At 37.8% G+C, this 13,290-nt stretch overlaps 2 protein-coding genes and 1 long non-coding RNA gene across 4 annotated transcripts; 2 read left to right on the forward strand and 1 right to left on the reverse strand.

Annotated features, from left to right (window-relative positions):
• Positions 1-995: 995 nt before the first annotated feature.
• On the reverse strand, positions 996-2,050 carry LOC111799993 (uncharacterized). The gene is made up of 2 exons (XR_015422228.1): positions 1,474-2,050; positions 996-1,296 (listed from the first exon to the last, which is right to left on the reverse strand). It is a non-coding gene; the product is annotated as an uncharacterized LOC111799993 (long non-coding RNA).
• A 1-nt stretch (position 2,051) lies between these two features.
• Positions 2,052-7,949, forward strand: LOC111799992 (ABC transporter B family member 1). Its single transcript, XM_023683554.2, has 9 exons — positions 2,052-2,634; positions 2,743-2,797; positions 2,882-3,057; positions 3,163-3,363; positions 3,454-3,713; positions 3,790-4,106; positions 4,242-4,465; positions 5,370-5,743; positions 5,819-7,949. Exons 1-9 carry the CDS (start codon positions 2,137-2,139, stop codon positions 7,818-7,820), a joined length of 4,107 nt encoding a protein of 1,368 aa, XP_023539322.2. The 5' UTR covers positions 2,052-2,136; the 3' UTR covers positions 7,821-7,949.
• Positions 7,950-10,582: 2,633 nt separating this feature from the next.
• On the forward strand, positions 10,583-12,237 carry LOC111800935 (heavy metal-associated isoprenylated plant protein 5). 2 transcript variants are annotated; one of them, XM_023684861.2, is made up of 5 exons: positions 10,583-10,737; positions 10,842-11,040; positions 11,130-11,344; positions 11,433-11,511; positions 11,584-12,237. In XM_023684861.2, the coding sequence occupies exons 1-5, from the start codon at positions 10,729-10,731 to the stop codon at positions 12,165-12,167; spliced, it is 1,086 nt and encodes a 361-aa protein (XP_023540629.1). In that variant the 5' UTR covers positions 10,583-10,728; the 3' UTR covers positions 12,168-12,237. The 2 variants fall into 2 exon arrangements, with proteins under 2 accessions (XP_023540629.1, XP_023540630.1); XM_023684862.2 differs by having other exon boundaries at positions 10,606-10,737; positions 10,845-11,040.
• Positions 12,238-13,290: the final 1,053 nt, after the last annotated feature.

A 13,290-nucleotide genomic window follows, 5' to 3' on the forward strand; every position in this document is an offset into this window, starting at 1 on the left:
TTAGGCTTAGAAACTTGAAACAAAACAGAAGCACTATCTGTACTTACTACTCTGTTTCTGTTAGAACATGTTGAGAAGAGAGAATTAAGAAGGTTGCTTGCCTTGTTTGAGTTCCTAAACCCTAAATCCAACCATTGCCTGTCATCATGCTTTAATTATTCCTTTTATGTGTATGTATATTTGGCAGATTTTGCTGACAATTCCCCTCGAATCCTCCCTTCACTTTAACTTTCTCTTTTTCTCTTTTTCTCTTTTTTCCATCACACTTGTATTTTTAAAGTTCTTACTTAAATCTTCTTCTTCTTCTTCCTCTTTGGTGGGTTTTGGGATGGAAAACCTGCTATTGCTCTCATAAATTCCACCCACATTTCACAATTTTATAACCTTGTTATTTAACTACTACTCTGTTTTAGATTCTTCTTATGAGTATCTCATGATTTCAGATGTTAGTATAAATAACCCTACTTCATTCTCTTTCCCTAAAACCACACCTAACCATTTCTTACTCTTTACCTCTCAATAAATTCATCACTCTTTTACCGACATCTTTTTAAAAGCCTAACTTTATCGCTAGCCGATATTGTCCTCTTTGAACTGGATTTTTCCTCGAAATTTTTAAAACATGTTTGCTAGAGAGAAGTTTTCATACTCTTATAAAGAATGCTCTCCAACCGATGTGTAACCTCATAATACACCTTTCCCCCTTTTAGGGCTAGTATCCTCGCTAGAAAGGTTTTCACACCCTTATAAAGAATGTTTCGTTCTACTCCCAACCGATGTAAAATCTCACAATTCGCCCCTTTCAAAGTCCAGCGTTCTTGCTGGAGAGGTTTCCACGTCCTTATAAAAAAAAAAAAAGTTTTGTTTTCTTCTCCAACTAACGTAAGATCTCACTACATAATTTGGTTCAACCAAAAATTTGATGATACCTAAGAGATATTTGACCATGAACGACTCTCAACTAACAAAATTGGCTCATTTAAGTTCTTCATCCAAGATACCAACCCTCCCAAAATTTATTGTAATAAATGCCAATAATAATAATGTGTTTGAAATTGAAATGAATAAGCATAAAAGAAAGTAAATGAAGTTCCCTTGTTTTTTAATGTGTTTTAGTTATAAATGTCACCTCCTTTCCTAAGACCTTACTTCAACAATGGGGCATCCAAACAAGGCATAGTGTGTAAGAAGGAAACCTTTTTTCCGGCAGTTCTGACAATTTTTGCAGACCCAATGTGTATACGCTATCAGATTTTCAACTATGCTTTGGTTTTTCTCTTCAGTCAACCTTCCAATCTGCAAAAATAAAAATAAAAATATTATTATTAATCTGCAGTTATGAAGCTCACGAGAAGCCAGAAGCTAAAAACGCTTATGAAGCTCCATTGTTCCTCTTTAACGGACTTAAACTCCTCCTTTTAAGTTTTAACCTCAAAAGAAATAGCTTGCCAATTGTAGAAATAGAAAATTTACCTGTTCGTTCATATGGGATTTTTCCAAGTTCACTGCTGGTATGATTAGCCTGAAATGAAAAATCAATCTGATACCCAAATCAGCCACAAATATAGTAAAATACAAAATAAGAACAATTATAAGGTTTTGACAATGACCAAAGCAATTATTTTTCTTATTGGGATTAAAGATGAGATTTTAGTTCTTTTTTTACAAAACCCATCTCCAAGTTTTGAAACAGTGTGATTTGTCGGGTGGAAAATCCTTCTTTTTTTCTCACTCTGGGTCTCTCTCCTTAACATGTGTCACTTTCTGTGTTTTTTTTTTACAGAAGCAAAGGGGGAACAATTGGAAAAGCAATCTGACTGTAAAAAAAAGGCAGACCAGTTGTTGTCTCTTTGACACTTGCATTCAATAAGTAGAAGATGAACAACAACAAGAAGAACAGGAAGAACAAGAAGAGCCGAGACAACTGAGAGAGAGTTAAAAAAAAAAAAAATTACTCAAACTGTAGCAGAAGGAAAGAGATTGATGTGTGGGGGACAAAGTTATGGAGTTGAAAAAAGTGAGCGGCAAAAACATGAGCTGAAACAAAGCCTGATAGAGTGAGCAGCAAAAAAGAAATAATAATAATATTAAGGTAAAGAAGGGGAAATTTTGTTCATAAAGCGAGGAATTTCGTCAATGTCACAAGATTCCGAGGAGATAAAGACGACTGAGCAGTGGAAATGGTCCGAAATGCAAGGCCTTGAGCTCGTCTCTTCTGATCTTCCTCCTCCTCCTCCTCCTCCACCTCCTCCTCCTCTTGACCCGTTTATAACCAACAACCCATCAGCCCCAACAGCTAAACACACAGACCCTGAAGACCTCAGACCCAAAGAGGAGGCTCAAGACGGATTTGGCAGAGCTACAAACGGAGATATGGAGTCTACTAGTGATTCCAGGAAGGAAAACGGCGGTGGCACCAGTGGGGAGAAGCCTGAGGCTGTCACCGCCGTTGGGTTTGGGGAGCTCTTCAGATTCGCCGATGGGTTGGATTACGTTTTGATGGCAATTGGGTCGGTCGGAGCCCTTGTCCATGGTTGTTCTCTGCCTCTGTTTCTTCGATTCTTCGCCGATCTTGTTAACTCTTTTGGGTCTTACGCCAATGATGTGGATAAAATGATGCAGGAGGTTTTGAAGGTAAAGTAGAACTGTGACTCAAAACACAATCGAAGTGTATGTGTTGCTAATAATCTAGTGTAAATGTCAAAAATCTAAGCAACTGAAATCCCTCTGCTCTAATTTCAGTATGCATTCTACTTTCTCGTGGTTGGAGCTGCGATATGGGCGTCATCCTGGGCAGGTACTGAGAGTGTCCATTAGGCTTCTCTTGGTTTTTTCTTTACATTCATACGTGAATTGAAATGACATATGAAACTGAGTGCAGAGATTTCGTGTTGGATGTGGACCGGCGAGCGGCAATCCACAAAGATGAGGATCAAGTACCTAGAAGCAGCACTGGACCAGGACATCCAGTATTTTGATACCGAGGTGCGAACATCTGATGTCGTTTTCGCCATCAACACTGATGCAGTGATGGTCCAAGACGCCATTAGTGAGAAGGTGAGAAGCAAAAAAAAGAAAAAGAAACTCAACTCTATTTTCAGTAATCTCTCTTTGAACCCCCCTTTTATCTGCACAATTGAATTAAATGAATGAACTTCGCAGCTGGGCAACTTCATCCACTATATGGCAACATTTGTTTCTGGATTCGTTGTGGGTTTCACTGCGGTGTGGCAATTGGCTTTAGTAACCCTTGCGGTGGTTCCTCTGATTGCTGTAATCGGCGGCATCTACACCACCACAATAGCGAAGCTCACTGCCAAGACCCAGGAGGCTCTTTCAGAAGCTGGAAATATTGTCGAACAGGTCAGGGTAGTTCTTAATAAAACTTGATTTTCTACGGATTTGAGCATCTTATATCATCCGGGTAGAGATAATTCTTGATGTTACATGCAGACAATAGTTCAAATTCGAGTTGTCTTTGCTTTCGTCGGCGAATCAAGAGCATTACAGAGGTACTCCTCCGCATTGAAGATTTCTCAAAGAATAGGTTACAAGAGTGGGTTCTCCAAGGGTATGGGATTGGGCGCCACTTACTTTGTCGTCTTCTGCTGTTACGCTCTTCTGCTCTGGTACGGAGGTTATCTTGTTAGACACCATGCCACCAATGGCGGTCTCGCCATTGCCACCATGTTTGCAGTGATGATTGGCGGACTGTAAGTAGTCACCATCTCAGAGTTTCATCCTGAAACCTTCAAATTTTTTACTGATGGATCGCTTTGTTTGACACAGGGCATTGGGGCAATCTGCTCCGAGCATGAGTTCATTCGCAAAGGCTAAAGTTGCAGCTGTTAAAATCTACCGTATAATCGACCATAAGCCCACTCTAAACCGCAACAACGAATCTGGTTTGGAATTAGAGTCAGTTTCAGGACTGGTTGAGCTAAAAAACGTAGATTTCTCATACCCATCAAGACCAGATGTAAGAATCCTCAACAATTTCTCCCTAACTGTCCCTGCCGGAAAGACTATAGCTCTGGTCGGTAGCAGTGGCTCCGGCAAGAGTACCGTCGTCTCCCTCATTGAAAGATTCTACGACCCCATGTCAGGTAAATGCCCAATTTTTTCCCAAATGCTAAATACATTGCTTTTGTGTTTAGCTTTCAGTCTTATTCTTGAGATTTAAGTTTTTGGACTTGGTTTCTGTGTTTACAAGAGAAGCTCCTTCTTGACTAAATGTGCAGGTGAAGTTCTACTAGATGGGCGTGACATAAAAACTTTGAAGCTAAGATGGTTAAGACAGCAAATAGGGCTGGTGAGCCAAGAACCTGCTCTTTTTGCCACCACCATCAAGGAAAACATTCTCTTGGGCAGACCTGATGCCGAACAAGTTGAGGTCGAGGAAGCTGCTCGAGTCGCCAATGCTCATTCATTCATTATCAAACTTCCTGAAGGCTATGACACTCAGGTTAGCTATCAATCTCAAAACTTATTTGTTAAATTTCAACCCTCTTAATCACGCTCCATTGGCTCTACAGTCAAAGATAAAGCTAAAACTTCAACGTTTTCCAATGATAAATGTCAACCGTCACGATGTTAGGTGGTTATCCTATCAGAATAGTTAGAAGCCCCCAGTTAATAAATAATGTCCTTAGGCAACGTTTTAATGTTTAGAGTATAATAAACCATTTTTTTTATTTTTCTGAAGGGTTGAGGGTTTGTTTGATACCGACCTATAACTAAGATACAGGTTTGAAGATTTACTTATAAATGATGCATTTGTTTCTCCTTTTTGAACAGGGGAATGGAATATTTTATTTCTTGTAACAAGGTTTAACCGACTTCTTTTTTTCTTGTTTGGTGAAAGTTTGAAGAAATGTTTATGGTCCTACAAACAATGGAAACAGGATAACATGCCTTGGTCAACAATGCATGTGCAGAAATAAATAGGTTTTTAACTTGTCTGCCCTGACAAATCAGAATCAAATAAACTAAAGGGATGGCATATCAAGCATATGGGTATGGGGATTCAATAGAAAATAGTCAATGCTGACATCTATATACAAAGCATATGAAATTATTTACACATTCATATATAGTTTTCTATTATTGACATAGCATGCTGTAGAAGAAATAATGATGATAGGAATCTGAATATGCTTTACAATTACCATTTATCAAAGATACTAAAAAGAATTAGTATTTACGCACCTTTTGGTAGAATGACTGTAGAATTATTCTTCACCCTGAGGTTGAAAATGACACAAGTAGAAACAACCTTACCCATCTGAGGTGCCTAAAATTTGAACTCCTTGTAGTTAACTTATGATGCTGAATCCTGAGGTTTTAAGTAGAAAGTTGGTATTTGGTAGGTAGGGGAAAGAGGACTGCAGCTGTCTGGAGGGCAGAAACAGAGGATTGCAATAGCAAGGGCAATGCTGAAGAACCCTGCTATCCTACTCTTAGATGAGGCGACGAGTGCATTGGACTCGGAGTCAGAAAAGCTTGTACAGGAGGCTCTGGATCGTTTCATGATTGGGCGGACCACTCTTGTTATTGCCCATCGTCTCTCTACCATTCGGAAGGCTGACCTTGTGGCAGTACTCCAACAAGGAAGTGTTTCTGAAATAGGAACACATGATGAGCTCATTGCTAAAGGAGAGAATGGTGTATATGCTAAGCTTATCCGAATGCAGGAGATGGCACATGAAACTGCTCTCAATAATGCCAGAAAGAGTAGTGCAAGGTAGCTAAAATCTATTTCTTCTCAATTTTCTTGGTCTAACTTGTCTAACATGGACTATGATGATTCTTAATCTAGGCCTTCAAGTGCCAGGAACTCGGTGAGCTCTCCCATAATTGCACGGAATTCTTCCTATGGACGATCGCCATATTCTCGTCGGTTATCTGACTTCTCCACATCCGATTTTAGCCTCTCTCTGGATGCTTCACTTCCCAATTACAGGCTTGAAAAACTTGCCTTTAAGGAGCAGGCCAGTTCCTTTTGGCGTCTTGTGAAAATGAATTCTCCTGAATGGCTCTATGCATTACTTGGTTCTGTTGGCTCTGTTGTTTGTGGGTTTTTAAGCGCCTTCTTCGCATACGTTCTAAGTGCTGTTCTCAGTGTCTATTATAATCCAGACCATGCTTTCATGAGCAGAGAAATAATAAAGTACTGCTATCTACTAATCGGACTTTCATCAGCTGCTCTTCTCTTCAATACAATACAGCATTTCTTCTGGGATATTGTGGGAGAGAACCTCACCAAACGTGTAAGAGAGAAGATGCTTACAGCAGTACTGAAAAATGAAATGGCATGGTTTGACCAGGAAGAAAATGAGAGTGCCAAGATTGCTGCAAGGCTGGCCCTCGACGCGAACAACGTCAGATCAGCTATTGGAGATAGGATTTCTGTGATTGTACAGAACACTTCACTGATGCTAGTTGCATGCACTGCCGGATTTGTTTTACAGTGGCGCCTCTCTCTTGTCCTTGTAGCCGTGTTCCCTGTGGTTGTTGCGGCCACTGTCTTACAGAAAATGTTCATGACTGGTTTTTCAGGAGACCTTGAGGCCAACCATGCCAAGGCCACACAACTGGCAGGGGAGGCCATTGCCAATGTAAGGACTGTCGCTGCATTCAACTCAGAGGAAAAGATTGTCAGACTTTTCTCAACCAACCTTGAGATCCCACTACGACGCTGCTTTTGGAAGGGACAGATTGCCGGTAGTGGATTTGGCATTGCTCAGTTCTCTCTTTATGCTTCCTATGCTCTAGGTCTTTGGTATGCCTCATGGCTTGTGAAGCATGGCCTCTCCGATTTTTCGAAGGCAATCCGTGTTTTCATGGTCCTTATGGTTTCTGCAAATGGTGCAGCTGAAACACTAACTCTGGCTCCTGACTTTATTAAGGGTGGTCGAGCCATGCGTTCGGTCTTTGCACTTCTTGACCGCAAAACCGAAATTGAACCTGATGACCCAGATGCCACCCCAGTCCCAGATAAACTTCGTGGAGAGGTTGAACTTAAACATGTTGACTTTTCCTATCCAACTCGGCCTGATATCCCTGTCTTCAGAGACCTAAGTTTGCGTGCCCGAGCAGGTAAGACTCTTGCTCTTGTTGGCCCTAGCGGGTGTGGCAAGAGTTCTGTTATTGCACTAGTCCAAAGATTCTATGAGCCATCATCAGGCCGAGTTATGATTGATGGAAAGGACATTCGTAAGTTCAATCTCAAGTCCCTGAGAAAGCACATTGCTATGGTCCCACAGGAGCCATGCTTATTTGCTGCTTCCATACATGATAACATAGCTTATGGCCACGAATCAGCTACCGAGGCTGAGATCATAGAAGCTGCAACTTTGGCGAATGCTCATAAGTTCATTTCAGCATTGCCAGAAGGATATAAAACTTATGTTGGGGAGAGGGGAGTTCAACTATCTGGTGGACAGAAACAAAGAATCGCAATTGCCCGTGCTCTAATTAGGAAGGCAGAGCTAATACTACTAGATGAGGCAACAAGTGCACTCGATGCTGAATCCGAGCGATCCGTTCAGGAGGCCCTAAACAGGGCCTGTTCAGGAAAAACAACAATCGTAGTCGCTCATCGACTATCAACTATCCGAAATGCCCACGTCATTGCAGTAATCGACGATGGTAAGGTTGCAGAGCAAGGATCACACTCACATTTGTTGAAAAATTATCCAGATGGGTGTTATGCCCGGATGATACAATTACAAAGATTCACACACAGCCAAGTGATTGGCATGACTTCAGGTTCAACTTCCTCAGCAAAAACTAGAGAGGATGATGAGAAAGAGAGCTAGGAGATGGAAGCTTGGTAGTTGATAAGAAAGAAAAAGAAGAACAAAAACCCTTATACCCTTACCAATTCTTGTGGGTTTTATCTGCCATTTTCTATCCAGTAAGTATATTAAGTGTATTATCTTGATTTTTGCCCCCTTCTTACATAGTCCTCTCGTCACAAACACTTCCCAGAGAACCCAGATGCATAAAAACCCAACATCTTTTCAACCAAACATTCAAACATTTTAACAAACACCTCATATGCATTAAAACAAACAAAAAACACAACAGGAATTCACGCGGGAAACAGAATCATTGAATTCATTACATGGTAGTGAAACATGTGCATCCAAAGACAAGACAGTTACTGGAAGGAATCGATTAATAGGGAGGAACGGAAGAAAGGACATGAACAGCAGAAATCGGAATACGATAAGAAAGCCTCCCCCGTTCGCGCGCCTGTTGAATAGGACGATGATGTTCTTCATTCAATTCATGTAAATAAAATATTTACATAAAATACCTGGGCCTGGGCTTGGGCCTGGGCATTGTTATGTAGTACAAGCCCATGGGTCATGGGTTTATGGGTAAGCCCACATTGTCTAGTTGAGATGCAAATAATAATAAATATATAATATCATATAAAATAAATAGTTTAAGAGTAGTAAAGAAATTAAATAAATAAATAAATAATTGCTGACGTGGAGTGATGTAACATTGGGGACAGCAAGTCAAAAGACGGGAAACACCCGCCATGTAAGACGGCTTTGATAACGTGTACAAACGTGGCACACAAACTGTTGTGAACATCAAAAATCACGTTGAAAATGAAATTACAATTAATTAATTAATTAATTAATTAATATTTTTATAAAAATAAAAAATAATTAAAAAAAAAGTTTGTATAGTCTTTGATTGTGGGCGGTCTATTATACGACCAAATACGTTACAATAAATGAAGACATCCCCTTCAATTTAATTCAACTTTCACATTCATTTTATTTCTATCCAAATATATGAATTTCTTAATTTTATATTCATTATTATTATTCGAAATAGCATGAATTAATTTTAACACAATTTATTTACATTTTTAGTTTCCATAATGCCTTCTACTTTAATATATTGTTTTTTAAAATAATATTACTCCCATAGGAAAAAATTGTAAAAATTATTATTTTAAATTTATATATCGTTATTCTTTTTAACATTAATGATTATCAATAATTAATTGAAATATGTGGAATAATAATTTTGTAATTCTTTCTGTAATTTAAAATTATGGTGTTTTTTTTTTTTTTTTTTTTTAATTTGTTTCAAATCATAGAGACAAGAAAGAAAGTTGGGAAAGGAATCATTTGAAAAGAAAAAGTGGGATATTGGGTGAATAGATTTTTTTTTTTTTTTTTTTTTGAGTTTTTGGGATTTGACGGGTTATACGACTTTTTTTATCGGTAATAATATGATATTATCTATTTGAAACATAAGTTTTTATGATTTTATTTTTTTAAAAAAACTTGTTTGATCTGTGATGAGCGGATGGCGTATTAAAAAATAGAAAAATATATAATTTTGTCCTATTTATTTTAATTTATCACTATTATAGTTTTTTAGGATAATAATTATGCTAATTTTTTTTTCTGCCATTTTACAAATAAATAAATATATATATATCATTGATATAGTCCAAGGTTGTACCAAATTTATAGTACAAAGATCACATGTCCAACTTTAGGACATAGGAATAACTTGTGATTGAACAATCAAACGGTCTAAGAATTAAAAAAAAAAAAAAAAAAAAAAACAGTTGAGTTTCGAATACATACGTAACTAGAAGTTATGTATAATCGTGAAAATAGTTCGTGATATTATGAAAAAACTCTTTCATTTGTTTAGACTGATTGACTCGGTAAAATTATAAAAAGTTATCTTTTGAATTATGACTACTTTTTAGAAATTAAAAAAATAAACTTAATTACACACTAATTCTTTATAATTATCGGGCTTTTAGCTAATCATGTTTGGTTAAAACATGATTAAAATTAAACAAGTTGTGTTTACGGTCGTGGTAAATTTTAACGAGGCTCCCACTCCTACAAATGTCGTGCAACTTTAAGACCGAGACAAAGTTTCAAAGGGATTATTTGAGATATTAACTTAAAAATAATTGCCTTTTATGGTTTTTTTTTTTTTTTTTTAAAGAAAAAAAATTCAAATAGTAGTAGCTTTCTATGCAAATGGTCCAACCATGGGCCGAGATTCGGACCTTGATTGGCTCCAATAATGTACCCGGTCCCCCATACCCGAGGACAAAAAATAATAACAAACAAATGGGTGTCAATTTCAGACTCACCCAGCTAGTGGGCTATATTTCGTCACAGCTCATTTAGATGTCGACACGTTCACCATTTCAAAATGAACCACCACCGGTCACCACCCGCAACAATCCATCTCGCTTTTTCAAATGGTCCGATATTCTGACGCTTCCTACCTCCCTCCGCCGCCGACTATTTTTCTTACGTGGCGGCGCCTCGCCGCCGTTGAAGATTTTTCTAACCAGGCCTTCGATTTAAAATTCTCCTCAAATTTAGATTCTATTTCTTCAACTTTGGAATATTCATTTTTATTTATTTTTCAATTATTACGTGGCGGAATTATATATTTGTTATTTTTTGGACATTTCATTATAATTAAAAAAAAAAAAAGGAGGAAGGTTATTTTGGTCATTTCATCTAGCCACGTCATTTCCACTTGAAATTAGCTAAATAGGTACATATGATTTTAAAAACCCACCCATGCATAATCCCATCATCATCATTACCCCATACATACATACATACATACATAACATAACATAATTCAAATCCCTCTTCTATATATTCATTCAACTCTCAATTTCTAATTTCAAGAGTGAAATAAGAGAAAAACATGGGCGAGGTGGATTTCTCTCTCTCTTCCTTGTTTTTTTGTTCTTGAATTTTTCAAATTCGGAATTAAAATTTTGTTTTTTTTTCTAACAAACAAATTGGTGGGTTTTGCAGCAGAAGGTGGAAGCAGCAGCCCCAAAACCAGAAGGTGAGAAGAAGCCGGCGGCTGCCGTAGCTCCGGCAGCCGTGCCGGCAGTCGTGGACGGCGGAGCGAAGAAAGAAGACGGTGGCGCAATCACCGCCATATACAAAATCGACATGCATTGCGAAGGGTGTGCTAAAAAGATCAAACGAGCTGTTCAACATGTCAAAGGTATGTCGGAATTTCAGATTCCAAACTTATTGGAATCTCAATCTTGAAATTCGAATATTCTAATGTTTTGTGATTTAAATTTGTTGTAGATGTGATAACTGTGAAGACGGATTGTGGAACGAATAAGTTAACTGTTATAGGGAAAATGGACGTTTTAGCAGTTAAAGAGAAACTAGAGCTGAAAACCAAGAAGAAGGTGGAGCTTATCTCCCCTCAGCCGAAAAAGGACGGCGGCGCCGGCGAGAAGAAGGCGGAGGAAAAGAAGCCGGAACAGAACAAGACACCAGAAGAAAAACCAAAAGAGGTAAAGAACATTAATCATTTTTCTAAATTGAAAAATAAACTTTTTATTAATTTCTGGGTATGCTCTGTTTTTTACTCCATGGAAACAGAGCACTGTGGATTTAAAGATCCGGCTGCATTGTGAAGGTTGCATTCAAAAAATCCGCAGAATCATCTTGAAAATCAACGGTAAGAACTCAAATTTTACATTTTTACCTCGTTAATTCATCCCCAAATCAATTTTAAGTTTTAATTTAACAGGTGTTCAATCGGTGAATTTGGACGGCGGCAAGGATTTGGTCACCGTTAAGGGAACCATGGATGTGAAGCAGCTGCAGCCTTATCTTAAAGACAAGCTCAAAAGAACCGTGGAAATTGTTGTCCCTCCCAAAAAGGAGGAGCCCGCCGCCGAAAAGAAAAAGGAGGATCCTCCCGCCGCCGCAGCGGTTGGCGGCGAAAAAAAGAAAGAAGAAGGCGGTGGTGAGAAAAAGGAAAAAGAAGGCGGTGGGGGTGAAAAGAAAGAGAAGGAAGCTGGAGGGGGCGAAGCGAAACCGACTCCACCACCCGCTGCCGCCGAGGGCGGCGTGAAATCGGCGGAGGTGGTGAACAAATTGGCATATTACGGTGGATATCCGTACGAACCACTGTACTACGAGGCGCCGATGCAGTACCATAGCTACTCAATGGAAGCTAACCCGAGTTACTACAACCCTAACCATGGTTACATAGAGAATAGATACGACGCCGTTCCGATAGGCGATTACTACCCTCAGCACATGCAGCAGCCGCACGATCAGCCGCAGATGTTCAGCAACGAGAATCCCAACGCCTGTTCCGTCATGTGAGATTCCAATCAACGGCTGAGATGTCATCATAAAAAAAAAACCCATAATCTGTAAATATTTATATATATAACGATCTCACCGGGAAAAAAATGGATCTTTGGGAGTGAACCGGACCGTTATCCGGTCCGGTTCAGCTTTGGTGGTGTTTGTTTGGTTGGGTGGGGTTGGTGGGTGGGGGGTCATTTTCGTAGTTTCGTTTCAACCTGGGGAAATTTTGTGTTGTAATTTATGGATTTAATAAATGAATAAATAATGACAATAAATAGAAGATAATTTTGGTGAAATATTTAATTATTTGTAATTATTAAAGTTGTTGGGTCGAAATGATGAGCGTCTTGAATTCCTTTTTATTTCCATCATTACTCATGAAAAAAGAAAAAAAAAGCCATTTAATTCCTTTTTCTTAAAGTTAATTTAAAATATAAATAAATAAATAAAATTATAAATTTAAAAAATCATCTTATTATTTAAAATATTAGTTAAATATTGTATTTATAATGAGTGATGTTATGTTACACCAACCAAACAAATCCTCTTGTATTATGAAATATTTCTAAGATAATATAAAATAAAATAAATATTATCCAACGTGGCAGGGCTAAAATAAAAGAGATTATTTAATTAAAAACAAAAATAGATCTTAAATCTTATGGATGAAAATGGAATATTATCTCATATAACATTACAAAAAGAAAAAAGAAAAATTAAATCACAATCCATTACCTTTTTTTCTTTCTTTTATTTGTTATTTGTGGTTGATAATGCAAAATATGTTGTTCCAACATTAATCACTATCTCAATATGCCACGTGTACAAATCTCATTTGTTAGTTTTATATCCATTCATTCATTAACCACTTTGTTTTTTTTTTCTTTCTTTTATTTTTTTTTTTTAATATTATCACTTTTATTTATTTATTTATTTAGCCATAAGGTTGCGACCTTTGTTTTTAATTTCTGATTTGCCCAACGTGGCAATTACAAATATTAGGTTTTTCGGGTAAAAAATTTAATGATATTCAATCAACTTTTCGTAGTAATTTAAATTATTCTATAAATTTTTACCTAACTCTTAACTAAATTAATCTAAGTTCACGTCAACCAATTGGTTGGAAGCCTCGAAC

Source organism: Cucurbita pepo, chromosome 8 (assembly GCF_057944985.1).
Source record: "Cucurbita pepo subsp. pepo isolate OVF chromosome 8, ASM5794498v1, whole genome shotgun sequence".
Taxonomy (NCBI): Eukaryota; Viridiplantae; Streptophyta; class Magnoliopsida; order Cucurbitales; family Cucurbitaceae; genus Cucurbita; species Cucurbita pepo.